The sequence below is a fragment of the Pyrgilauda ruficollis genome, unplaced genomic scaffold (genome assembly GCF_017590135.1).
Source record: "Pyrgilauda ruficollis isolate IOZ18807 unplaced genomic scaffold, ASM1759013v1 scaffold62, whole genome shotgun sequence".
Taxonomy (NCBI): domain Eukaryota; kingdom Metazoa; phylum Chordata; class Aves; order Passeriformes; family Passeridae; genus Pyrgilauda; species Pyrgilauda ruficollis.
Genome location: NW_024527933.1, coordinates 1,252,547 through 1,280,477, shown reverse-complemented (window position 1 = coordinate 1,280,477; position 27,931 = coordinate 1,252,547). Strand labels below are relative to the sequence as shown.

The 27,931-nt window shown below is 44.5% G+C and overlaps 1 protein-coding gene across 5 annotated transcripts; it reads right to left on the bottom strand.

The window, feature by feature from the left end:
• Positions 1-175: 175 nt before the first annotated feature.
• Positions 176-27,000, bottom strand: SEC16A (SEC16 homolog A, endoplasmic reticulum export factor). Of its 5 annotated transcripts, XM_041483896.1 has the most exons (32): positions 26,876-27,000; positions 20,356-22,901; positions 19,102-19,611; positions 18,410-18,552; positions 16,011-16,096; positions 15,184-15,313; positions 14,135-14,333; positions 12,938-13,109; positions 12,384-12,526; positions 11,893-11,954; positions 11,538-11,676; positions 11,037-11,279; positions 10,710-10,807; positions 10,152-10,233; positions 9,879-9,996; positions 9,546-9,657; positions 9,214-9,319; positions 8,604-8,744; positions 8,395-8,508; positions 7,608-7,809; positions 7,174-7,413; positions 6,410-6,498; positions 5,859-6,017; positions 5,530-5,607; positions 5,251-5,307; positions 4,975-5,086; positions 4,531-4,668; positions 4,354-4,454; positions 3,910-3,984; positions 3,237-3,296; positions 2,271-2,345; positions 176-1,852 (listed from the first exon to the last, which is right to left on the bottom strand). In XM_041483896.1, exons 2-32 carry the CDS (start codon positions 22,828-22,830, stop codon positions 1,784-1,786), a joined length of 6,528 nt encoding a protein of 2,175 aa, XP_041339830.1. In that variant the 5' UTR covers positions 22,831-22,901; positions 26,876-27,000; the 3' UTR covers positions 176-1,783. The 5 variants fall into 5 exon arrangements, with proteins under 5 accessions (XP_041339830.1, XP_041339826.1, XP_041339829.1 ...); XM_041483892.1 differs by having other exon boundaries at positions 19,102-22,901; XM_041483895.1 differs by having other exon boundaries at positions 12,938-13,049; positions 19,102-22,901.
• Positions 27,001-27,931: the final 931 nt, after the last annotated feature.

Genomic DNA, 27,931 nt, shown 5'->3' with positions numbered 1-27,931 from the left:
GCCAGAGCCTCTTCACCCTCACGGGGAAGGATTTCTTCCCAATATTGCATCTAAATCTGCTCTGATGAAGCTGTTCCAAAAACTTCAGGCTGCCTTTCCTCACGCAGATCATTCCCAGACAAACAGGAAAGGTCCCTTCACCCACCTCATTAAAGCAATAACCACAAGAAGAAAGTAAAATGTGAAAGTGCTCCAGAGCGCAAAATATTTTATTTAAGAATTTACAGTGTCAAATCTTACACTTAGGAAAGACAGCTGCTCCCAGCTCATGGGGAGCCTCCTTGAATGAAAGTTGTTTGGCAGTCTCTACTGAAAGGAGAAAATAATCAGCAGCCTGGCTGGACTAGAGGAAAGCCAAGTGTCTGATTAGGTTTCAATTATAGAAAAGTAAACCACACTGACTGCTGCTGTCCATGTTGGGAATTGAGAATGGAGCAGCACACAAAGGTTTCTAATCCCCCCAAATAGTGTTTTATTTGGGATGCACACAAACTTTTTGGGACATAGATAAGGCTATCACAATCTTAGAAAAGTGGTGTTATTCAGGAAAAAAAAAAAAAACAAAACAAAAAAAAAAACAAAAACCACAACTGGGGACAAATACTGGCAATTTCACATTCGTATTACTTCTACTCCTGGGCAGAAATTCAAGTAAAATCAAATAGTTTGGTGGCAAGTTCTAAATAAAATATGGCCTAATGATTTAATAAATATTTAAAGTTTATTTCTCTCTTTGCAGATAATTCAGATTCTTCAGTGAATATAAACGCTGCATACCATAGTTTTCAAGATTTCCTACGTTAAACCTAAAGATTTTGAAGTCCATCTGTAGAGGTCTAATCCACCTACTTTTAGTATGAAATTTAGCTGTTAGCTATTTAAGACCTTGGTTATTTTAGTAAGGGAGATTCAAGAACAGATTATTACACTGATTCTGGCACTCTCAAAAGGAAAAAATAAACAACTTTCAAGCTGTTACCCCCCAGGTGCAGAGTGCCAGCAGTTGGAGAGAAAGCAAAGTAACCGTATTGCACTTAAACAAACACTCACTCGTCAGGAGAACAGCGTTGGCTATGATACAGAGCTCCTTCCCACTATACACTTGGCTTTACAGGTAGTCTAAACCACAAACTACATACAGACTAGGAAAGATCCAAATCAAAGCAGGATTAGATTACAGTCACAGTTTTCATTCAATAGAAGTCGATTTATTTGGATGAGCTGTGGCCCCCTCCCTCCTCCCACAAACCAAACCAGCACCAGGCAGCTCCTGGGTGAGCCTCTCCCAGGGGAGCATCTCTGGTTCCACACTCTGGCTGATTGTGCATGGTCCTCTTAAGGCCACAGTGTTATCTTACAATGTGGACATGTTTGTTGTTTTTTTTTTTTTTACCCCTGCTGGGAGGGGAGCATCCTTCAGAAATTAAGGAATCCCTGAAACTATGTCTTGGAAGGTCACGCTAGTAAGGTTTAAAATAAACTTAAGGAATAAATTGCCTATGCAATTTACAAAGAGGTTTTGTAACAGACAGCAACTATTTCCTCTCTTGTGCCTATTCTTTATCACAGCAAAGCTATTTCTAGCCAGGTTTTGAAAAGGAAAAGTTACATATATTTCATGTTTGGTAATGGTTTGCGTAGATGAGGTGCAAGCATGAAAAAGATCACCCATCATTAGATTTCTGTCATGTCAACTGCAGCTGATGCCACGTGCCATAAGGCTGAACAGTTCTTTGCATCCTCAGAACGTGAGTAAGGACTCCAAATACAAAGCCATTGTATTCTACTTCAATGTTGGATACTTCCTCTGTCCAATTCTTCCCAGTCTTGAACTTCCAGTGGCTGCAGGAGACTGAAAAAAGAACAGGGATAAACAAAATGTTCTGTAAAAGTGTCATGCTGGAGACAAAAAATTCAAGAAATCAGGAATAAAGTCTTGAATGGGAACTTGTTACATTGAACAGGTGCCAGACTGATCTTTGTGCACGTTTAACACTCTGTGTGCAACAACCCAGATCAAGCTGATAAAGCACAAAATCATGTTTTGTTCAAAGCACAGAATCAGACTGGTTTGGGTCAGAAGGGACTTTAAAGCCCACCACATTCCACCCCCTGCCACAGGCAGGGACAAATTCTGCTGTCCCAGACTGCTCCAAACCCTGCCCAGCCTGGCCTTGGGACCTTTCCAGGGACCCAGGGACAGCCACAGCTGCTCTGGGAAATGTTGGATAATAAGGATAAGGAGAAGGAAAGATGAGGCCTTCACTCACTTGTGCAAATTGAGAGGGGTTGTAGAATGGCACTGCCCCTGCTGAAGGTCCCCCCGAGGGTGGAACAGTGGCAGGCTGGGAAGAGAAAACACTGAAATCAGACAAGGGCTGAGAGGAACTGCAGTGCCTCTCAAATGTGGTCTGCTAAGTTATACAGAGCAAATATTCACAGGAATAATGCCAACAACATGGAGAGCGCAGCCTATTGGAACAACTCCAGAGTGCTGGTACAGTTTGCATCCAGATCTAGAACAGGTCTGGCTTAATGTAGGAGTTGGCCAAACAGTGTCACATGCATCAACTGCAAATAGCTCTGCAGGTCCAAAGCATGCAAAAACCAACACAAGACACCAGTGCAACTCCACTCAATTAGTACCTTCTGCCTTTGTTAGTACACACCTCAGGACTTGCCCCAAAATAAACATTCTATGTCAGGTTTTGCTTTATTAAGAAATATCAGAAAGGTTTGTGTCACCCCTTTGTGGTGACCCCACAGCTCTGGAACTTCCAGCAGAGATGAAGCATTCCTTTAATTCCTACAGGGACTTTTGCAGATGGTTTATTAACAATTTGAGACTGGCAGCAGCACAATGACCAAGTTTTGCTTGTATTGAGACTTTTTAGGAGGTTGGTTTGGTTTTGTTGGAGGATGTTTGGTTTTTTTTGTTTAAAATCAACTGATTTCTTTAGTATCCCAGAAATAACATGATGAAATTATATGAATCTCTTAGGAACATAAATAAAAAGCATGCCTGGATTACATGCACTCCCATAAATACACAAAACTGAAGACCCTGTTTGAGTGTAAAAAGGAACACTACATCATGATCTACTTTTAATGGCAATTCTGTGAAATGAGGGGGAAATGACTCAAAGTAGCATTAGTATTTGAGCGAATGCAAAATAAAGAGGGGAGGGGGGAAAGTAAATAAGTTAACATAAATGAGAATGGCCAGCCACATGTACCTGATTAAAATGCTGGCTTACTTCACGTGATAATGAACTCATTGAACTAGAGCGCGAAAGCTACAAAACAGCAAGAACACACAAATACAAAAAAACACAAATAAAAAAAGTCGTCATGCATGTCACTGCCCCAAGCTTTCAGTTGTTTTATTTCATTGTCAAAGTCTCACTGCCAAAGGTTAAACCAACTTCAAGTTAAAAAAACAAAAACCAAAAACAAACGTAAAGCCAGAAGTTAGTTTAAATCAAAAGGACTTCTTAAAGCACAAAATTATGTAGGTATAGAAAACATTTAGTAGGAACAAAGGTCATGTTACTCTGCCTGGCACACAGCAACTTGCTCTCCTTGTGTCTTGCACTTAATATTAGTGAAATTATATGCATGCATGGAGGCAAGAAGAGACCCTTCAACTGCTACTGACATTTTACTCTGAAAAAGGCTTTTAAAAGTAATTATATAGGAAAAGGAGATCACAGAATGTAGGATGTGGAGGCTGAACTTCTCATATGGGCTTAGAGGTCTTTTCTGTACAATTCTGGAGGCAGTCATATCACATCTTGCCTACCTATCACCAACTGAATCAGTTACTGGTTGTTTTAGATGGCCCATTGTAAGGCCACTACAATTAACTGTAAAAAGTCATTTAATTAAATACTTTGCATCAAGCCTTACCTCGCCTGACTGGGAGCCATCAGGGTTAGGAACATGAAGTCCAGATCCAGGAGGAAGGGCTGCAGGGTTTAAGTACTGAAGGAAAACAAGGCACTTTCTGTTTATCATCATTACTACGAGGCTATTCCACATTTCCCTTAGAGATCCCACTGGGGCAGAACAATGTCACAGCACATCAGGCAGGTGTAATGTGCAGTGTAAAACTCCTCCCATGTTCTCAGTCCCTTTCCTGCACCCATGGAAGCTGCAGCTCTGTCAAATTAGGAAATGCAAGCTCCCACCTCCATTTTCACTTGTATTTCTCCCCTGTTCTTTAAGTAAAACCACAAACCCTACAAAAACATCACGCTTTATGGATGTGGCTGTGAAACTGCTGCTCAGAATCCTGAGGGGGTTTGAATCAGAACGGTGGGTTCTGCCTATAAAACATTCCTTGGAACCCACCTCTGGCTCCACAGCTGCAGCAGGGTCTGTGTTGGTTTGGTTTGCAGCTGCTGTGTGCTCTGCTGCTCCACTGCCCTCCACAGGCTGGGATTCCCCTGGAACTACAGAGGAAATGGGATTTAGCCAAACACACCCCATAAACAGCCATAAAACCTCCCCACAATCCTATGCACACACCTGAGTTTGGAACAAACACGTTGGCAGGAATGGGCATGGGTGCCAGGGGGGCAAACAGGTCTGATGGTGCAGGAACAGCACCACTTGCCTTGGTTCCTCCTGGGTTCAGGACATCCACATACCGGGCTCTGCTTCCAGCTAAACCAGAAACACGCAGAAAAACAGAAAGAACCCTTGTGTTTATCATGCCTGTGTCTATTTTGAGCAGTTGGCTGGTTAAAGCATCTTTCAGGATCAGGAAATAAACACTCCAGGGATACAAACAGAAATACCCAAGTCATGGTACTGTGACAGCAGTGCAGGAGCTGGGCACGAGCAAAGCCAGCAAGAGCCACAGCTCCACTGAGCTGCCAGCTGCTCCCAAGCAACCCAGGGAAAAGTCAGAACTTCTGCCTTCATATTTTATGCAGGAGAAAGTCTTCAAATATCAGTGCTGGCTGTTACCTGCTCTCCTGGAGAACACGTTGACAGAGGCACCAGGTGGGCCTCCAGGCCCAGGGGGAGCAGCCTGAGCAGCTTTAGGAAATCCTGTTGGAGGGGGTGGAGGAGGTTTACTCTGCAAGGAGACAAAACAAATCCAATCACATCACTGTAGCACATTTTAATCCAAATTCAGTAAAAAGCAGCTCTTAAGAGACAATAACACACTAAAGAAAATTGCGTGCCAAGTACAGATTTTTGTTTTCCACTTGGAGAAATCATGAGGACTCAGATTTTTACCTCTTCTTCTGGTTCATCCAGATTAACCCAACGTTGTTTCTGCTCATCCCAAACAATCTAAAAGAAAATCACAGTCAAAAACAAAGAGCTCAAAGCAAGCTGCAAAAAAAGTTTAAAATAACCATAACTTTTTTTTTTAAAGCTGGTCTTAGAATAAGAATAATCTTCAAAGTTTTACAATCATCTGTTACTCATCAAAACAATGTTCATCTGTCATCCAGGAGAAGATCAGGAACAAACTGAAGTATATAAAGGTTTTTGTGATTCTTGGGGCCTTACTGATTTATTCTTGTCATCTGGCAGGTGAGCCTCATTCTTTCCTTTTCCCATCAGCCAGCGAAACCAGGTTCCACCACTCTAAAAACAAATTAAATCCACTCAGTTAATTCTCTCCCTCTCAGTTAATTCTTGTCTCGCTTTACAGGCAAGTTAAAACAAACTTTCATGCAACAACACATTTTCTGTCAGGGACTTCAACTCTGAGCCCAGAGTTGCAACTAATAAGTAGAAATAGTTTAGTCAGGACTTTTGAAGTACAGTGAACCAGGAGTTACCACGTTCACTAACAAATCTCCTCCAGCTGTAGGTACCTTTCTAAGAAAGTTTACCTTTCTGGGTGCTGCCTCCTTTTTTGTTTCTTTTTTAGTGTCTTTCCCTGCAGGAGCAGAGGGAGGAGGAGAGGGTTGTTTTGCTGCAGAGTTGGATCTCTCTCGTCCCACAGAATGAGCAGAGGACTCCGAGGTTGTTCGGGACCTTCGTCCGTAGCCCTGGGTGACAAATACACAGGAAAGCACAAAGTTGTCACTGCTGCAGTGATGGATCACATTCCATCTTGCTAAAAACAACCCTTCTATGAAAAATCCATGAACAGAACAGATCTAGAAGTTCATATGAAATAAACCTTAAGATGGATCTTTGTCCTGCTGCCTGGTTAGATAAAAAGCCAGGACATAAGTGCATAATAAATAAGCAGATAAATATCTGACACAGCATTAATTTTTTATCAAGAATTTCCACACAAAGACATTTAATCTGGTTCTTTGGAGACTTCTAAAAACCAAGCTTCAAGTCTTGCTGAAGAGCAATACAGAGTCCCCAAATCCTCTTGTGTTTGCATTGTGCTGCAATGCAGCAGAAGAAACATGTGAAATAACAATACCATGTTAGCCATTCTGCCATAGAAATCATCCTCTCTCTGTTCAGGGAAGGAGTTTTGTGAAGGAGACTCTGGGGCAATTCTCTGCATTCCTTAAAAAAAAATAGATTATGTTAGCAGAGACACACACCAACAAAAAACCCAATAATGAACACCAAAGCCCCCAAGCCCCACAATAGTTTTAAGGCAGAAGTTTTCACCAGTTACCACCAGAGATTTGTGCTAGGGAGAACCTGGTTTTTTAAAGAATGAGAGCTGCAATTGCTGTGATTTTTCTCCTATCCTGTCTGGGCTTGTGTTTGTTCTGAACACAGGCCAGAGCATGCTGAGGGATGCAACCATCAGGATGGAGCAGTTAAAGGCTCCTCACATCTCAAACTCTGCCAAACTTAAATTTCCTTCCCTCCACATGTGTCAGGCTCTGCTGTCACAGAGTTAAAACTTAGCAGGGTCCTAAAAACTCATGTCCAGGGGCAGAAATCCCTGATATCCCTTGGAAACAGAACTGTCAATCTCACTGCACTCAGGGATTACCTGTCAAGGTCTAAATCATGATCTGCTGAGTCTGACCTCTCTTTTAAAGTAAGCCAAAAGAGCAGGATGAACACTACAATTTTCTACAGATGTTTCTATACCATTACATGGTGTTTTTAAATTTCATTACCCAAAACATGACTGTTTTTTAAATACTGAGATATTTTGAATTATTCCCTGAAACACCTCATTCTCTTTTTAAGGAAGGAAAGCTGTTTATTAAGATCCCAGACCTGTTTCCAGGTTTGTCTGCTCTTCTGGCTGTGGTTCCATGGCTTGTGGTGGCCCTCCTGGGGGTAGTGCTGTCCCTAAATATAGTGGGGATGGTTCAGTTCCATAGGGATTTGAAAATCCTTGAGGTGCAAAGCCAGGTCCTTGGCCAAGAGGCTGAGGAGCCACTGGGTAGAAGGGGACACTTCCCTGGTCACCAGGAGGAATCATGGCAGCTGAGCCATCAAGGACAGCCTGAGGTACTGCAACATGAAAAAAAAAAAAACCAAACCAGAGTTAAAATTAAGCAGAAATTCCAGTGTGAACCTTTTACCCTAAGAATGATACAATGCAGAAGTGAAATCTCCCTGTTCCAACCAGCCTCTTAAGTGGTTTCTTGTATCAGAAACCCAAAACCTTTGTTTTCTCTCTGTCATAAAGGATATGAAACACCAACCTGAAGGCATCAGCTGCACGCTCTGCATCTGTTGAGCCATATTGGGTAACAAGGATGCCAGCAGGGCATTTTCAGCACCTGGCCCCACGTCACGGCCACCTCCCCCATCACACTGACTGGCACGGTCCAGCTCAGAGCTGGGAGTGCTGCACTCATAGGGAGGGGGAGTGGATCTGTCTGTGTTATAGGCTATTGCACCCTCCTGCAGGAAAAAACAAGGTATTGTTAAGTGATCTGTACCAGACATTCAGTTCATAACAAAGGAACACAGAGCAAAGGAAATCTTAGGCGTGAAAATAGTTTTTTAGTGTTCAGTCAAAGAAAAATGAGTTGTCAGCCCTTTATAAGCCAAGATCGACCAATAATTTGAAGGGTTTATTTTTTTAAAAATTGAAACACAGTTAATTAGCTCAGGGTTCCAATTTCCAACACATCTCTTTAAACAGACAATAATTATTTCCACTGTTATAATCTAGCAACACCAATCCACATACAAAATACTTTTATGGCAAGCAGATCCCCTGATTACTGCAACCTAATGAGTCCTGCAGTTCTCCTTGCATTATGGCATTAAGAAAAACCTCTCTCTCATAACTTTAATTATTCTGTATTGAATCTCAGGGCACTGAAGTGTGGTAAATTCACTTGGTTTACACCATAATAATTTGCCATTTAGGACATGAATATATAAGGTCACTTCCTGTGTTTCTGTGATTAGCAGTGTAAACAAAACATTTTAAAAACTGGATTTACACTAATCCTTTACAGGGAATAATCCACACCATACCTTGATCTGTCCATCCACATGTCGAAGTGTCACTAACCAGGAGGGTTCAATAAAAGATTCCTGTTCTGGCTTTTCTTTTATCTGAGGGTCAAACAGGCGCAGCTGGGATGACATCTGAGGAAAGGAACCATTGCAAAGTGTGAGTTCATCAGCCACAGCTTCCCACCTACAATATCCAGCCACAAACACTTCATTGTTCCTCGTGTTACCTGGATTAGCTGGCCAATCAGCACAGGGGAATAGTAATGTGGATCTTTGAGGACAGTTCTGGAAATCACCTCACAGTAGTGGAAAGCCTGGGCAGCAAGGCCCATCTCAGCCAGCCGACAGGCATAGATGAACTTGAAAACCTGGGGAGGCAAGCAGGACAAATAAAACAAGTGATCACAACACTCTGGGTAGTAACAAATAAAAGGCAGTCTGAGATTTCAGGTGAAAGCTCAGATATCTCATTATCACATCTAAAATTAAAGGAAAAAGCATTCAATTCTCCTCTTCCACCTAATGCATCCAGTGGAAGTTGTCTATTTATCTACACCTAGTGCCAGCAAATCCTGCTGGATTTTCCTTTTGGAATACAGAATTACTATTTATAAAGTTAAAATTCAGAAGTTCAGGATGTAGAGATTTAAAAAAGAAAAGAAAATTAAATGACTACAGGAAAACAGTTATATGGCATTACTATCCATGAACATTTCATGTTATAACAGAGAAAATATTTGCCACACTGACTACAGCACATGAGAGACTAAAAACATGACAAAACATTAGAAGTTCTGCCAAAACAGAAGCCAAACCAAAACAGGAACAGCTCCTCACCTGGAAATTGGGCAAGCAGCCAGGCTGACTTCCTAGTGACTGTGCATACTCATAGGCTTCTGTTCTTTGAATGGCTTCATTGGTGGCAAACTTTAAAAATGGCAAGCTGTTTCAAACAGGAGAAGGAAAACATGATTTGAGTTGACAAACACAGAACTGTCACTGTCAGACACACAGCTTTGTTAGACACAAAATATCAACAACTTCTGTAAGACAAGACACCAAATAGCTATCTCAAAACCAGCTAGTGAGGATAAGGGAAACAGTGCAATTCAGTCTTTCAAACTTTCATTTTTGTATGGAGAAAATTGTGTTTAAAAAGAAATTCAAACCTGTGATTTGATCCAATCAGGACAAGCTTTGTTGTCTTCCTTGTGTAAACTCCAAACCCAACTTGGGCCATAAGGTAACAAAAATGAGCAGCATCCAGCAGGCCTTTAGAAGCTGTAGAGAAATAAAGGACAGAGCTCAGGATATTTCAGTGGCACGTTCAGTGCCCTGTATTGTTTGGTTTTGCATTCAAATGCTTTCACAATAGAGACAAGCCCATATAGAACTTCTCCACTTTATATTTTATAAAGAAATTGCCTGTTTTCAAAAAAACCAGGCTGAGCAATCCAAGCTTTTCCTTCAATCACCACCCTGTTCATTTGCCCAAGAGTTACCAAGAGTGTCTCCCATGGTTGCAATGGTCCTGGATTCCAAGTCCATGTTGTTGGTCAAGTTGGATAACACCATGGCTAGATGAGGCCTCCAGTCTCCCCATTTCTCATCTCCACAGCACTAAAATTAAAATAATTACTAGGTCAAATCAGTGACTGGAGCTCTGCATGGTTAAGTGTTTCAACCTAAAAGGGACCAAAACAACTTCTCTGACATTCTGAGAAAGATTTCTGTTGGGAACTCCACTCCTCCCTGCAGCTCCCAGTGAATCTTACCGTGGATGCAGCTGGCATCCTTCCAGACATGAGTTGGTAAACAGTCTGCAGAGGGTCATTAATTGGGAGGCTGTTGGCAAATCTACAGAGACATTGCAGAGAAAAACAAAACACAGACATGGGGCAAGCAGTTAAAATGTACTTCAGCTCTCAGAGGCAATTAATCTAACCTAGCTCAAGAGAAGGAAGTGCTGTGTGAAAATACTACACTGAAGAGGAAATTACCCAGTGGATGATGTTCAAAAGTAAAATATTACCAGTAAAATATTAAGAAAATTGACAGTTGAGTTTTTGCAGTTTTTTTTCCAAGCAAGGCCACAGATGACATTGTTCAAATACTCCTTAAATGGATCAGGGGGCAGAGAACAACTTCTCAGGTCTAAATTTATAGCCAGAAGACCCCAGAATAAAAAAGTAGTAATTAACAAATAAATACACAGGTAAAATTAAAGCATAAATCTTGCATGAACTACTATGCATAACCCATAATTTTGACATTCTCCACCTCATTAGCAGAACAGGCAGCCAAATTTCACTCATCAAAAAGCAACCCAGTACCTGGTCATCACTCTTGCATGTGTCCTGCTGTCCATTTTGCTGGCAAGGAGCAGAGCATGACCCCACAAACCATGCTTCATGGCAGACTCCAAAGCATCCTGATAAACACACAAATTAGTTTCCTGGGAATAACTTCACATATTACCCATAAAAGCCAGTTTTACAATAGTAATTAGTGATCAAATCAAAATATATCTAGATAAAAGCTAACACACTATAGTTTTGCTTTAGATTATGAGCTGTAGGGTATAAATTTCTATATCAGTGTAATACAGTGCCATGAAATATTGCATGCACTACAAAATAAGTAGCAGCACAGGCACTCACTTTCTTCCGGCCATAAAGCAGCAACTCCCTGAATCTCTCAGTCTCCTTCTCAAAACTGTCAACTGTGGTTACAAGATTATCAGTGAGAAACGAGAGCTGGGCTTCACCAGATTCCTCTTCCACTTGTTCCAAAGCCTCATTAGTGAAATCAATCAAATTTGCCTCATTAGGGGACTTCCCAGGAAGCCACACTGTTTTGTGATCTCGGAGCAGAAGTTCAGCCAGGTCTGTTCCCACAACAGTCTGTGTGTGTGGAGAGGAAAGAAAAATTGAAAAATCTGTTATTTCAACACTGTCTGCATCTTATTTGGCACTTCAACAGCAATATGTGAACATCAGCACCTCTGAGCAGCTGAGGGTGAGTGCCCAGTTTACACATTCCTTCAGTCTGTACCATATTCCAAGATCAGTGACCAGAACACAAATTCCTGATCTTTGCACAAAAACTATTTGTGTACAAAACACTTTAGGATAGAGAAAAACTCCAGCAGTGAGACATACCCCATTCTGCCTGCACAACAGTACAATAAAGTCCCAAAGAAGACTTGCAGATTCTTTGTCAATTAAATTTTCATTCTTAAAGCACTGTGCAGCTTTACTTTGTGCAAAATTAATAACATCCACTTTATGCGTCTCATCCCTGAAAAAAAAAAGAAGAAAAAAGTTTTTAGTGAGACAAATGTAAACATTCAGGTCATTAATTGTGATTAGTCTGAGGAATAAATTTAAAGCTCATGTATTATTTAAGCAGGTGAAAAGCCACAAATATTTTAAGTCCGTTTAAATCCTATAATTTGCAATGAAGAAATAATTTCTGAATGTATGAAAATTATTTCTGAAAACTGTAGGAACATACTTAGCAAGAGGACCAGGAAAGGCTCTCATCTCTTCTTGCTCTGGAGAATGTTGTAACATAGTCTAAAACACAAAAATAAACCATAAGAAATTCTTGTAACTCTAAATTTTGCTTTTACTGATAAAACCCCCAGAGCTGAACGTGACCCATCATGTAATCAAGCCTCTTAAGCAAAATTTAAAGGGTGACTTTGTCACAACCTGCACAAGGATGATAAATTAGGAAATCTACTTTACATGCAATTACTCTGTACATCTTCCTGAACACAATTATAAGGAGCTGGATGATCTCATCATGACTAAGTCATCTCTCAGAGGAAAGGAACTTTTAAATTTACTGTTTTACTTATGATTACAGCCCAAACAGATAAAGATACATGCACTGACATAAAAAAAAGAGAAATCAGGAAGTTAGAGATTCAAGTTCCCCATTTCCCTTCCAAAAGAAAGACCTTTATTCCATTAATTCCCATTTTTCCTTTTAAATTTTACCTCCATGCTGTGGATTTCAACCAGAGCTGGCTGACCCTCAGAAGGCAGGTTTGGCAGTGCTTTTATTAAGAAGCCCCCAGGCCCAAACCTGGCACAGATATGAGGCACTGAAAATTTCTCAGGTGTTGAGGGCCTTAAAGGTGCTGAAATGGGGAGAAAACATAAAATAAGAACAGGTAACCTGGCCTGCAGCTAAGCAAACTTGCTGATGTATTCACCCAATTCCATAATCCTGCCGTGTTAGTGGAAAACACCCTGTTACTGAATTTGGCTGAACTTTGTAAGAAACAAACAGTTCCTTTATAATCCCAAAGCCCAAAACCTGAAGATTTGCAATAACTAGAACAAAACTAAACTCCAGATCTTTAAAATCCAGTTATTTTTTTTCAGTGCAGGGGCTTTGATTGTTAGTATCAAACACATTCCTGTCATCTCTGTACATTTAACACATCTTCAAAAAGCTAAACAGACATCAACACTTTGGCAGTTTTTCCAGAAGAAATGCTTTGTATCTATAGCACAATGTTTTCCCTCATTCCCCAGCGTGTCCATACCTTGCTCCACAGCTGACCAGCCTGTTTCAGCAGGGTAGCCATAGTCTGGGAAAGGCTGCTGTCCATCAAAGCTGGGGTCATAGGCTCCGTAGGGATACTCTGGGTGCACTGCCTGTGCAGGAGGTTCATAGGCACTGCCCGTTAGATCGTGATTGCTCCTGTAGAGCTGGCTCTAGGCAGGGCAGATTAGCCAGGGTTAGCTGGGATTACACACAGCAAGCAGCTTTGCAGACAGTCAGCATTGCTTCCTGACAGCTTCCATTGCTGTGCAACAGGCTTACTGCATCACAGCCTTGCAGAAAGGCCCCCTGTGAGACCCTTCTGTGATAATTCATCATTTTGTCTTCTCCCCCAGTGTTTTTACCATCGTTTGATCTGTTCACATCCAAGAATGTTCAGTTCTCTCACAACAGAATTTCCATGTGCTTGTGTGAAAAGTTAAGATTATAGCACCAGTTCTGTTGCCAACAACTGTGGGTCAGAATGAATGTTCACTTCTGCTGTAACAGACAGAAAATCCCAACTGAAAAACCCCAACAAATGCCAAATGACAGCAGGTGCCTAAAGATTAATGCCTAAATTATTTGCAATACTGCTTCAAACATTACTGAATTAATTGGAATTCAGACTGGAACAGTATCTAAACTTCCAAGAAACATGATGAACCAAGTACAGGTTTTCAATGCAGGGGCTTTTCAATGCACGTACAGGTGAAATTACTCATTACATGAACAAAAATTCTACCTCAAAAATTAGCCAATTATTCTCTGAGCTTTTCACCTATCTGTATTTGTGGTGTAAGTGGATGAGTAATCAGTTAGCTTTGGTTTTTGTGTTGAAAGTCAAAATAACATCATACTAATATAGTTAGTCCTTTAATGCATCCCAAGTTCAGTAACACAGCCAAGCTTGTGATGAGAAAAATGACATGACACAAAGCCAGGCATGCTTTCCACTACAGCCAAGCACAGGGAAGCAATATTCTCACAAACAGCAAATGGATTCAGCAGAGGAAGTTTTCCATTTCTCTGCGTGTGGCAACTCCTGACAACTGCGACAAACATTCAAAACTACATCACAAACCACCCTTAACTTAACGAAAGCTTTCAAAAAAACACACATTCCCCGTGCTAACCCCTGAAATATTTTCTTATTTCCTAACGCAGGTGGCAGGCTGTGTGTGCAGCTGGAGCTCACCTGCTGGGAGCGGGAGCTGAAGCTGCTGTGGCGGCTGTGGACGCTGCGGGAGCTGCGCAGGCTGTGGCCGGAGTGCTCGCTGTGGACGCTGCGCCGGTCAAAGTCGTCCCCGTAGGGATCCCGCTGCGGCTCCGAGTCGTCGTCAAAGCTCCCGGTGAAACGGGGGTCGTACCTCCAGTTGTCCTCGTATCGCTCGTTCCTGAGGGACACAGAGAGATGGAATGAGCTCAGGCACCCGAGGGAATGAGGGAGGAAAGCTGGATCTTGCGGCGGATGTTTGCGGGTCCCAGGATGAGGGAAGAGATGAATCTGACTCCGTATTTCTTAGAAGGCTGATTTATTATATTATGATATGATATTAAAATGCTATACTAAAGTTATACTAAAAAGAATAGAGAAAGGAATACATCAGAAGGCTAGGAAAGGAATGAATAACAAAAACCTGTGACAGACCAGAGAATCAAACACAGATGGACTGGGATTGGTCATTAAGTAAAAACAATTCACATGAGACCAATCAAAGATGCACCTGCCACATGCCAAAGCAGCAAAACACAGGGAGAAGTGATCAAAAAAATTGGTTTTTCTTTTCTTCTGAGGCTTCTCATCTTCCCAGGAGAAGAAATCCTGGCCAAGGGATTTTTCATAAAAATATCATGGTGACAGGACCTCACTCCAGAAAGGCTCTTAAATCGCTGCCTACACTGAGTTGTTGTTACAGTAAATAAACTGACAATCCTTCACAGAGTTCATCCAGATTATTCAAGATCAAAACCAACATTATACTCAGAGTGTGTTCTAAAAACCTACAGAGTGTTCAACTGCTCTAAAAACAAGTGCTGCTACCTTCAATCCTTCTCTCAGAGTGATGTGACAGCTCATCTGGTTTCCCTCAATGACCTGTGTTAAAGCTACAGAAAGAACTAGCAACACACACACACATAGACTGTGAAATATGTGTAACACTGCATTTCAATAGCCTGCTCCAGAGAATCTGCTGCCCCAGCTCTGGAAAGAGCACTGGGAGAACGTGGATTGACTGGACAAACCTGCTGCCATATGGATATGCTTCTCTCTTCTGGTAAGGGTTGTGTTCAGCATCATACCAGTACCTCTGGTCATAACTTCTTGGGTCTCTGTACCTGGGGTCATATGGGTATCGTTCCCAGCGACTTGGATCTTTGGAAAAGAAAAAGAAATTGTTCAGATGTTAGTAGGTTTGCCTATAATCTTTTTCTGCTCCTTTCTCTTTAATTAGATGCTGGTTTGGTGCTGAAGCACACAGCAAACCCAAATAAATATACTTAAAACTACATAAATATGTCCACTCCTTTTTATTTTGAAAAAAAGCTTAAAAATCAATTTCACACCTTTCAGAGAAACATGGCTGTTAGAGTTAGTTACTCCTGAGGGGTCAGTGTTTGCCATCAGATCTTTTCTAACATCTTTAAAACTCAATCCTACTATTTGTTATGACATTCACAGAATCTCTGTGATCAGTCTGCAGATTGCCAAGCAAAACATCTCAGGATGTGGACAGATGTTGCTCAAAACCCTTCCAGGCACTACACAAGCAATTACCTCCAGACTCCCAACGCCAGCTTGTCTCAGTGAGCACTTGGATAATGATGGACAAAACCAAAATCCAGTTGTGAGTCAACTTCTGTTTACACCCACCCAAAATTCACTTTACAGGTTTGCCTTTGGGTCACACACCAAGGACACACCCCACTGAAAGGGAGCCTTGCAACACATGGAACAAAACTGCTCTGTACCCTTACAGTGGAGGGTTTGCACAAAGGAAAGGGAAACTGAAGGGTCAAGTGAGGAAAATCTATGGAAAAAAAAAAAATCAGAGTTCTTTTGGACACCTTACCTCCATAATCATAGGAGTTTGGGTAATAGCCTGAATAATAATCACTCCATCCACCTTTTCCATAATAGTCTTCTGTATACCCTTGCCTGAAAGAAAGCACACAAGTATAAAAAAAGTTGTTGTTTCTCCTTAATCTCTTCTAAATTCAGTAGGAAGTAGGAAAAACTCTCTGCCACAATTGATTAGACAGAGTTGCATAGTTAAAATAATGCATTTCCAAGAAAGCAAGGAATCATAAAATTAAGACTTTACAACCCAATATGCCACTAAATTGTTGTTTGCCATTGAAAGCTGACAGCCCTTAGCATACAATAATTTAGTGGCTTTATAAACTGCTTTGGTGATAAGTTTAATTACTTACAGACAATTAATCACAAAAAGTACTGCTATAATTAGCATCCTTTGAACTGTCTCAACAAAGAAGTAGATAATTTAACAATTCATTAAGAAATAATAGCTGTCCCAAATTTAACAGTATTTTATTATACAGCTTATGATGAAGAAAATACTCATTTACAGAGCTGATTGTCCAAACAAGCACAAAAACCTTGCTAAAACGAACACAGCAAAGAGTCAGTGCATACAAAAAGATGATTTATTCTGATGAAGAAAGAAAGATGTGGCCATTATTTGAAATATCATGAGCTTTTATTATACAACATTTTCAGGTCATCATCCTAGAATTTCTGAAAAAAGCCAGAGGATGAATGTTAGACGAAAAATGCAGTGTCTGCATGTATGTGCACACACATAAATGTACATATATGTATACATCCATGTATGTTTGTACCTACACATGCATGAATCTCTCAAACACACCTGTGCACGCACATTTAATGCCAGTGTTGAGTGATGGAAACTTCCACCTTCTCCTACAGCTGGTCCTACAACTCAGAGTGCAAACTCCAGAGTGGCCCAGCGAGTCCAGGAGTGTGGGAAGTCTGCTAACACAGCACTCACTCTGCACAGGAGGTCTGATCTTATCACATCAGCTTTAGCCACCCAACCAGTCTCCCCAGTTTCCTCCAGAGAGATCTTATTCCCTTCTCCAAGCAGAGTTTACAAAGCCTCTTCACCATCACTGCACATTCAGGGCAGTTTCACACACACACAGAGCTCTGCTGCCCTGCAGCCCCACACCACAGCCCCTGTCTGCCTGCACTGGCTCTCACACAGCAGCCCTGACACAGCCACTTCTAACAGGCTTTGATCTGCCCACTGCCACGTACAGAAACTTCAACCCCTTCTAAAAATAGCACCTCAGGAGAGTACACACCAGGAAGTGCTACTAGAGGTTATCATCTCATTTCAAGAGCTCACAGCACACTGAAATTCACTTAAGAAAATGGTAAAAGTTATCACATGGAGCTACAGCCATTGTTTTGTTCTCCTCAAGACCAAAATACATCTATAATCTTCTGGAGATGGTAAACAAAATGTGATGTTTGTAATTTGATCACTGCTCCATGAGTGAACTACCAACAACAGATAAACACTACAAATGGTTTAATAATTTCCAGAGAGGTAACAGGAGTCTCTGTTAGAAACTGCAAACCCCTCAGCAGATAACAACAATAACATTTTCTCATTAATTTGAAGTTCATACAAATAACTTACACAATTATCATCAGAAAGCAGCAATCTCTTCAAGGTAATTTGCTGCTTCTTGCTTGAGTAGAGATTTAATCCTGCTTTTATTTAACATTTTCAAGTAGCATCTGAACACATTGTTCCCCTCTCTCGAATGTCTTTATTTTGTATTAATCAGATCAAGGCTTTTAAGTTTCCCTAATCAAAATCTGCAGTGAAAGGAGTGGGTGGGACATGCCCACACAGCTCCTCTGCCAGCCAGGCCACATTCTGGGAGCTCTGTGAGGAAAGCTTATCCACAGCTGAGGGAATTGTCACACAAATGGACCTGACACAGCACCAGGATGTTGTCACCTGACTCACCACTCTCTTCTGAGCACCTGGACCACTGTGTACCCATGGTGCTGCAAGGCAAACCCACCCAATGTGCAAAACTGCCATTCATTAACAGAACAAGGGGCCCCTGCTTAAGTGCAAGGCAGAAAATAAATGAGTATTGATTAATAACCCCATGGCCTGCACTGCTCTTTCACAGCAAACATCAGCACTGAGGCTATCACAGCAACTTCCTGCCTGGGAAAAACACCAACAACCCCCAGAGAACTGAATGTAAGGAATAACAAGCAAGAGAAAAGGCTGGGAAATTGTATCCTTTCCAGACATGGTACTTGATACCGTCCATCCCTAGGGCAGCACACAAAGAGGTTTTGAATTCCTCCCTGTGGTTTCTGCTGCCAAACTTCAGCAGGCACCACTACACCCCCTGCTTGGGGGTACCCAAATCTTGACTCAGCTGAGGAATCACACACCTGGAGGAAGGTCTGTCAGAGCAGTGGCTGGCCCTGGAGCTGGGCCGCTCGGGCTCGGGGTAGCGGTAACCGCCGGGCTCCATGTAGGCAGCGCTGCTCTCGTAGTGCCGGTACCGGGGGTCGTACTGCCCATAGCTGTCCTCCTGCAAAAGCACAGGCAAGGGAAAAGGCTTCACACCTCCAAAATGAACAGTTCAAACCAAAAAACATCACTATTCACACCACAGCCGTGACACCTGAAGAGATGCAGGTTAATAAACCACAGCTTCGCTTTCATTACTTTTTGTGGCAGAAGTTATAGTCAAGTTATTAATATCCTAAACTTAAGGGAAAAAACCCCATTATGTCCGGGCTAAAGGCATTTCAACCTCTCTACTAAACCATCAATAATTCAGGCAGCAGATAGGAACCAAGTCTGAGCACCCGGACTGCCAACTTTTTCCAAAGAACCAAACAAACTGCTATGAGCTGACATCTGTGCCAAATGGAATTGGTATCAGCAACCACTGAAGTTTCCATGATCTTTGTAGTTTCACTTTTGTTACTGCTGTCTGCATTTTCCCTACACTTAAACACTCAGCGTGAATTCTCTGCTCAATGTTGATCATGACACAACTGTTTAAATTCGTAACTCAAAAATGAAAATTAATAATACATACTAAGGGGGAAGAAAGGGAAAAATATAAACTTACCATGTAATAAAGGTGAGCTGCTGTCCTGGGGTCTGCAGGGTAAGGTGGTGGATATGGGGCCTGGTAAGCATCGTAAGGATGTCTGTAGTAGTAGTAAGGGTTCTGGGGTGGACCAAAGGCTTCCTGAGGGGTCTGAGGAGGGGGTGGACGCTGCAGGTCTTGCTGCCCGTTGGGTGGGACTGCCTGAGCAGTGGTGGCAGGAGGGGCTGTGGCAGCTGGAGCACCTGGAGGCTGTTCTGACACTGGCTGCTTCCCAGGACTCGTCTGGTCGTACCTTGGCTGGGCTGAACCTGCCTCTTGGGGCCCCCCAGGCTGGGGACGGTTACCCAGCGCCTGGTTGTCCCCCTTCTGCATGGCTTTAGCCCCTGTGGAGATCTGGGAGTCTGGAGGAACTGAGGACTGCCCAGATGTTGGTGGCTGCGTTTGAGCTGTTTGCATTTGTGGCTGGGGTGGCAGCACTCCCTGTGCAGCTCGGTCTGCTGCAGCCTGGTGCTGCACATCTTTTGTCACCTGTTGATAGAAATGTTGTTTGTCAGGCACCTCGGGACGCACCTGAGCAGCACCAGCTGCCTGTTGGACTGGAGCACCAGAGGGTGACTGATTGTGCACCTGGACAGAATTACTTGTGCTGCTTTTCTCCAACGTCCGAGGCACTGTGAAGTCCAGCACTCCAGCAGCTTCTTTGCTACTTGATTGATTTGCAGAATTATTAGCCTGTGCTATGTAATTAACAGGGGAGACTAAGCCACTTGCACTTCCACTGGGAAGATTTGTCCCAGGAGAAACAGATGAGTTAGACCCTGGCTTGCTAGCAAATTCGGGAACCAGGCCTTCCGCATTAACATTCTTTTGCCCTTCTGGAGTCAAATTAAGAGGAGTTTTCATAAGCAAGTTTGCAGGCTGATTAGAAGCAGCATCAGAGGAATTAACAGGACTTTGTAATAAATTATGTTTTAACAGATTAGTATTTGGAAGTGCATTAACTAAGAGAGATCCAACTTGCATCACAGGTAACGGCATGTTTTCCCCACCAGCATGTGAACTTTGGGGACCCATTGCAGGCTTGTCCCCAACTCCAGAGTCCTTCATTGGCTGATTGTTTTCATTGTTGCTTAGCTGATTAGATAGAGAAATAGAAAAATTAATTGGCTGAGCCAAGTTATAGCTTTGATTAGGCTGAGCAATCAGGATTGGCTGATTTTGCAAAGACTCTGTAGGTGGAGAAGACAATAAACTTGCATAACCAGAACTTGCCTGAGACTGAAGTGCTTCCTCTTCTCCCATTTTGGGAGGATTCTCAAGATTTTCAAAAGCTATATTTCCATCCTGGGAATGCTGCACAGCAATAGTCCCTGGTTTACATGGCTGCTGATTAGACAGGCCTTCTTCTGGTGGCTGAATGACTTCCACAGTCTGTTTGGCAGGTACGTACACGGCAGGAGCAGCAGGAGCTAGGAGAACATTTCCCCCAAAATTTGGTAACTCATTGTGAGCCCATAAAGTTGTTGCTGGGCTATCACACTTCTTAACTGCTCCCTGAGCTCTGGTTGAGGACCGTCTCTCAGATACTGATTGTACATTTTCCACAACAGGTCCAGAGTGCAGCGTGTTTCCAGCCTCCCCAGCGCCTGCAAGAGGCCCTGGGTGTACCTGAGGCATGTAAATTGTTTCCAGATTATCTGGTGGCTGTTCAAGATTACCAGGGGATGCAGCAGGCACTGCTGTGTTCTTCTTAATATTCTTTTGGTTTGAGTGGTTCTCTCTTAATTCCACCACCATCTTTGCTTGATCAATCTCTGCAGGTTTTATACCAACTCCATGGGACCTCACAGGTTCAAAAGAGCTATTTGCACTTGTCTGAAACACTCCTGTAGGCTTAGGAGGACTTGGAGTGGGAGGCTGAGATAGATTGCCATGGTAGTTCTTGCTCAGGTTTAGCTCACCTGAATCACCTCCCAGAGGAGAGGAGTCAATCTGTTTGAAGAAGCTGGCAGAGGATTCCTCATCAGGCTTCCCAATTTCCTGCTGGATAAACGTACCCACTTGCTCTGGGGGCCGTGCAGAGCTGGAAGTGCTCCTGTGGCTGATGTTGCTGTAGTTGGAAGAGACGCTGTCTGGTCGGACAGGGTGAGGTAAGGAATCAGGTGCCTCCAAGTTTGGTCCTCCTTCAGCGTGGCTCACAGCAGCGTTCTTGGGAAGCATCTGACCCGGGAAGGATCCGTACCTGTACGGATCGGGACCAGCAGCAGGGGATGAAGCGCTCATGTTCTGTGGTTCACTCGGCAGCACTTCCTGATTCTGAATGCACTCCAGGTTCTCCACATTTTCGTACTGGGACCCAGCAGCTGTGTCACCTATCTGTGCCTTGTCATCACCAGCAAACAGAGAGTGCTTAGCAGCCTGTGCCTCCTGATGGCTGACAAGTTTAGGGAAGTACTGGACATCCATTCCTTTCTGTACCATCTCACCAGCTGCACCCAGCTGTGCCTGAGAGAGAATATTGGTTGCCACCTGCTGAGGATGCACAGGCTGGTGATACAGGGAGGCCGAATTTTGCTGACAGGCATCAAACTCTGTTTTCTCCATTACGTATTTTTTTTCAGATGAAAGTATTTCTTCATTTTCTGCCTCATCCCCTTTGAAAAACATGGAGAGAGTTCCTGGATCTCGATCTGTGGGAATAGATCTATTTGACGTTTCAGACATAGCTGGAGACTGGTTTTTGGGGTTGTTTTCCTGAGCTGTGGGAAGGACAAAACCGGAGTCTTGCAAAGGTGGCTGTGGGTAAAACTGTTCCTGGTAAGGTTGGTTTGACCAAGGGTTAGTCATGTCTGTGTTCTGCCTAAACACATTTCCAGGCTGGATGCTGTTCATGTGATGACTGCTATTTGCAGGGCCATTTTTGCCGTTCTTCTCGCAACCAGCGGATAAAGGCGCTTGCACAATGTTCTGTGGAATACCTTGGTGCCCAGGACCCTGTGGGACATTTACGTGTGGAGGAGGGTGAGAAGTGCTGATGGAAGGCTGAGAAATGTGATGAACGTCAGTCTGAGGAGACGGCTCAGGATAGGGCACAAAATTCCGAACTGGAGACTGCAGGTTCCCTGGGACAGGCCTCCACTGGGGCCCAGGCTGCTGGGGAGGTGGTGGGAAGAGCGCTGCCGTGTTGGGTGCTGAAGCTGCATCATTTGGATCTCTGCCAACATCCTGTCTAGCTCCAGGTTTGTTCGCTGCAGACACCATACCAGGATGCACACTGAAAGAATTTTCCACTGCTGCTCCTGGGTTATAATGCAACGGCGCTGCAGGCCCACGGAGTCCGAGATCGGCGCTGGGATGCCCTTCTGCAGCACTATTTATAACATACCCCGGGCACGGAGAAGGAACTGGAACATTGGAAAAGCTACTGCTGCTTATCCCTGCCTGAGAGACAGGGGCTGACAGAGAGCTGTGTGGTCCGTGAGGGCTGTCCCCGGCGCGGGCGGGCGGCGGAGGCACGAGGGCTGGCTGCGGGAACGCCGCTGCGCTGCCCTTGGATGGATTATCCAAGGGGGAGCCCTGGGGGGTTTGCCTGCCGAAGGCAAACGGGTCTGTCACGGGCTGCACCGGCGCAGCTGCGGCGTTTGCCCGCTTGCTCAGCGGGCTGTTCCTCCAGTACATGTTGCGAGCCACGCCGGCGGGAGGAGGAGGAGCCGCCCCCGGAGGGACAGGCTGCGGTGGCTGCTGCATGGTGGCCTCCTGGCAGGGTCACACGGTGACAAACCTCCCGCCGAGGCAGCGCAGAGATTTCTTCTTCTGGCCTGCTGAGACAACACGGGTACAAGTCAGTTCCCTTTCTCACAATACGTGCAGAACTTCAGCAACTTTTATTTTAGAAACAAAATCACTCAAATAATTGGACAAATTGGTCAAATAAGTGGACAGTATCTCCCTTTTCTTCAGAATGCATAAGGAACTGACAAACTCCATTGTATTTCTAAATCCAGTCCAGCATTAATGAAGTGTAAGGCTGTGTGATCTCAATGCACATTATTTAACAATTCTATTAAACGTATCCAAGTAAGACTAATGAAACACAGTTCACACCTGTGCTAGTGTCAAACCCTCCAGTGGTATCCCACTGTTCCCAGAAATCTGCATCAGACAGGACAGCAACCAGCCTGGAACAGAGCCTGCAGCACCATGCCCTGCTCAATTTCATTATGAAGAGTTGAGAAGTCATTATCTAACTCTAATTCTGTTAGAGATGATTTTCAGCCCTGCTGCACTGGCACTCCATGTGACTGGACCTTTTCACAGGTAAGATGAGAAGCATCCCTAGAAAGAATTCATCAGATGTTATCACCCTCAACAGTCCACTTTTGGTTTAACCAAGAAAACATCGTGTGGTACTGCATTATTATTTATTTTGAGAAAGGCAAGTACATCTTCATCACAAATATTCTCTCTTCTAGATGAATGCTGCATAGCAAAAGTGCATTTAAGGATAGAAAAACAATCAACTACCCCCACCTATCAATGACCATTCTCACTAACACCAGTGGGACTTTGGCACAGTATCAGAGTTACAGCTGCACTTCAGGGTGGAAAGGACACGCTCAGAAGTAATCCAACCTCAGCTCCAAACAATACCAGGCAGGAATCTGGTACACAGGAAGTTCAGTAAATTCATCAGGGTGTCTTTTTCAGTTTTATCACCTCTTAACAATCTGGGGAGGATGGAGGCTGACAAACCAGAGGAATTCATCAATACTTAGCTAGTGGAGCTCAGCGAAGCCTTAGCAGCATATGATAATCTTGTTTTCTCAAATATTGTTTACAATATGCACAGTGAAGTACCCACAGCAATTGCTCCACACCAGATGAACTTTTGCTTATAAAAGAAAAAAGCTGGGCAATTCTTATTTGTAGTTCTTCCAAGATTCAGCATCTTGTCAGTAAGAGTAATAAAATGGGAAGCCAGAAAAGTCAGATGTTTGTAATCAGGACAAAACTGAAATAGTTACAGAGAAGTTCAATGCAAAGCACTTCTGGTTTCTTGTTATCAAAAATACTACATGTATTTAATAAAGATTTATACCTAAAGAATTCCAATAAAAGGCACACTGAAGTACCACAGCACACAGCCTTTACTGGACATCAGTACAACTTCTCCTAAAGAAAAACGCCTCCAACAGCCCTGTGTACAATCCAGGTCCCTCTTTCAGAGTTAACAGAGACTCTCAATTTCTCCCCCACATCCACTCCAGATATTCCACAGCCACACCTAGAGTTAAGACTCCATACATTTGTGTTTCATTAAGATGGGAAGGACAACACCAAACAGATTTCAGCAGAGGCATTAGAGCTCCATCAGTTTCATGCATTACTTGCACGTGCCCTCACCATTCTTTTTAAAGCACAGCTGCTGAATTCCATCAAGGAATGCTTACAAAGAGGTTTCAGGACTTTGCAGTCTTTTCTCCTGTTACAATCCTGAGGTGAAGGTTTTCCAGCTGGCCATGCTTACCAGCCTTGCTGCCAACCACGTTTCCAGGAAATCCTGCCTGAACACCCACCCCAATTTAAGGACCCTCTGGCAGTTCTGGGCATCCCCATTGCTTTTTCATCACGTTCTTTGTTGTGTTAACCACGTTTCAAAAACTTCTCTCTCCCCTCCAAACAAACACATGGGTTTATGCAGCATACTTTGGGCTGGGGAGGGAAAAAGTTAATGAAACCATCTGCCAAGGCATTTATGTCCTGGAAAGCACAAACTTCACTGACCAAAAGATTGGTGTCTACTAAATAGCTCTGTTTTTCAAGGAAAAGTTGTTTCTGAAATACAGCTGAGCACAAAAGCCAACTCAAATACCCACTTCCAAATGTCTAATGTGGACTTTACTCCTTGCAGTGTCTTAGTAAAAAAAAAAATCCTAATACTTTACCATATTTTTGTAACAGCCAGCACCAGTAATTAGCTAATAAAAATAAGTGTAAAGTCCTGTTTTAAGGCAGAACTTGTCATTCCTCTAACAGGATCTTTGATGGTGCATGACAGAGGTTCCATATGAGAGATCAGCTTCCTCAGAAGCAAAGTTAATATTAACAGACTGCACACAGTAGTAAAAGCAAGCAAGATTTGAGGAACTGAGTCCAAATAAAATGAATGTGTCCATGTCAGGTAATTTAAACAGAAGATAACTCAGTGCTACTGACCCTCCCTTGTGCCTTATCCAGGATTAACACAAATGTCGATTTTAAGGAATTTAGAAATAACTACTCAAGTTAAGAGCAATCCACCTCTGCTTTGTATAGTTTGGAAATCCTCATATTTCAGCTGGTTTTATATTAATATTAATTGATAAAGCAGAGCAGCCTGCTAAACATGAGTCACCAGGAGCAACAATTGCAGAAGGTGTTTCAAGGTGTACCAAAATAACATTGCCAAAGAGGAAAAAAATATTAAAACCCTCTAGACAAGGCCATAAAATTAAGTTCATGTCATGAGCTCTATAGCTTCATCTATAAATAAGTAATTCCTTTGGGGGCAATTAAATTAAACCTATCTAAATAAATTAAACAGAATAACTATGCCCATAAAGCAGGTTACAGAGGACTAATATTAACTCTCATCCTCACACATGAAGCAAACAATAAATAATATGCTCACATACACAGATTCCTAGTAAGAACAAAGTGAAAAAAAAAAAAAAAAAAACAAAAAAAAAAAAACAACCCACTGCAACCTCAAATACAGGAACAGCTGGAAAAATGAGATTTGCAGCTTTAAAATCAGCAAGTACTTTTTCAATTTTATCTCATGGAGACAGCTGCACACATGTGGGTGACAGATTGAACACATTCTACATCATTCACTCTCCTGACAGATTCCTACCGGGCTTTTCCTCAACAGCAACCAGGGCTGCAAATGCTATGCTGTTAAAGGACAAGGGCTTTAAACGGGCACTGGGCAGGTTTAATGGGATATCAGGGGGGAAAAAAATCCTTCCCTGTGAGGGTGGGGATGCCCAGAGCAGCTGTGGCTGCCCCTGGATCCCTGGAATGTCCAAGCCAGCCTGGACAGGGCTTGGAGCACCCTGGGCCAGTGGAAGCTGTCCCTGCCACGGCAGGGGTGGAATTTGATGATTTTTAAGGTCCCTTCCAACCCAAACCAGTCCGTGACTCCATGAAAACGGCTCTTTGGGAACCCAAAGCACAGAAGGAGCACAAATGGCTCCCGTTTATTCTGAAAGGAGCCCGGCTGCCAGTTCCCCAGCCCAGCGGGTGCCGAGGCTCCCCGGCAGCCGCACTCCTGAGTCAGCACCAGTTGCACCGACCTGGGGCACCTGACAGCCCGCAAAACAACCCCGACCGCCGCCGCAGCCATCACAGGGGATACCCAGGCGACAGCCAACATCAGTCAGAACCTTCCGCCTCCCGCAGCCCACGGAACAACCTCCGGAGCCCCGCAGAGTGTCCCTGCCCCGCCGCCCCACTCGAAACCCCCCGGAGCAACCCAAATCCTGCGGGGAAAGCGCCGGGCAGCGCAGCCCGCGACTGCGCCAGCGCCTTCGCCCCTCCTTGCGGCACCGCGGCCCGCCGCAGCCGGGCCGGGGACCGAGCCCGGGGCTGTGGGACCCGCCGGCTCCCTGCGCCGCGACAGCCCTGAGGCCCACGCTGAGGCACGGCGGGGTGGGCGCCGGGGACACCGGGGCCCGCACCTCAAGCCCGGCGCTGCTCACGCAGCCCACCCGGGACGCGCGGCCCTCCCTCCGGGCGCTCCCCGCGGTACCTGGCAGCTCCCGCCGGCCGAGGCCCCTCAGCAGCGGGCGCGGGCGCCGCCGCCCCGCACGGCCCCAGCACCGGCCGCCGCCATCTTGGCACATCCGGCTCGGGGGTTCCGCCGCCGCCGCCGCCGACGTGTCACGGCGCGGCGCGCGGTGACGTCACGGCGGCGCGCGCAGACCCGGCGGCGAGCCGGGCCGTGGGTTCGAATCCCGGCTGAGGCGGCTGCGGGATAGAAGGTCGCGGGTTCGAGTCCCGTTCGCGCCGCCTCGGCCCGGTGCCTCCCCTGTGCCGCCGCGGTCTCGCCCCTCGGCCGGGGAGCGGCGGAGCGCGGCCCCGTGCACGTCCCGGTGCCCTCGGTTGGCCGGTGCGGGTGCAGTGGCGCGGGTGGCCGCCAGGGCGGGACAGAGCTCCGCGGCTCCGGTGCCAGGCCCGGGGGAGCCGCTGCCCACAGCGGGCCGGGGGCTGCCCACAGCGGGCCGGGGCTGAGAAATCCGCGTTTACAGACACGGAAAACGAGATTCTCCCTCACAGAGTGCTGTGCTGTCCTGCACGTCCGTGGGGGACTAATTAGGAAAGGCAGGTTAATTGGGGAAGGCTGGGGTGCTCGTGTCCAAAAGCAGCAGAATCAGAAATGAATCCCAGAATCCTTAAGGGTGAAAAATCCCTCCAAGATTACCGAGAACCGTGCTCACCGCTAAACGCCATCCCACATCCCTTTTGAACGCTCCGGGGATGCTGATTCCAGCGCTGTTCCGAGGCTTAGCCACCCTCTTCTACAATTTCACAATTTTCCACAATGAAATTTTCCCAAATAGCCAATCTAAGCCTCCCCTGGCACGACTGGAGGCCGCTTCCTCTCACCCTGTCCCTCGTGTCCATCCTCCTGTCAGGGAGCCATGGACAGGGAGAAGGAGATGATGGACAAGGTCATCCAAAATTATCATCTTGAAGGTCCCTTCCAACCCACACCAGTCTGTGACTCCACGAAAACAGCTTTTTTGGGAATCAAAAGCACAGAAGCAGCACAAAACGTTCCCTCCTGAGCCTCCTTTTCTCCAGG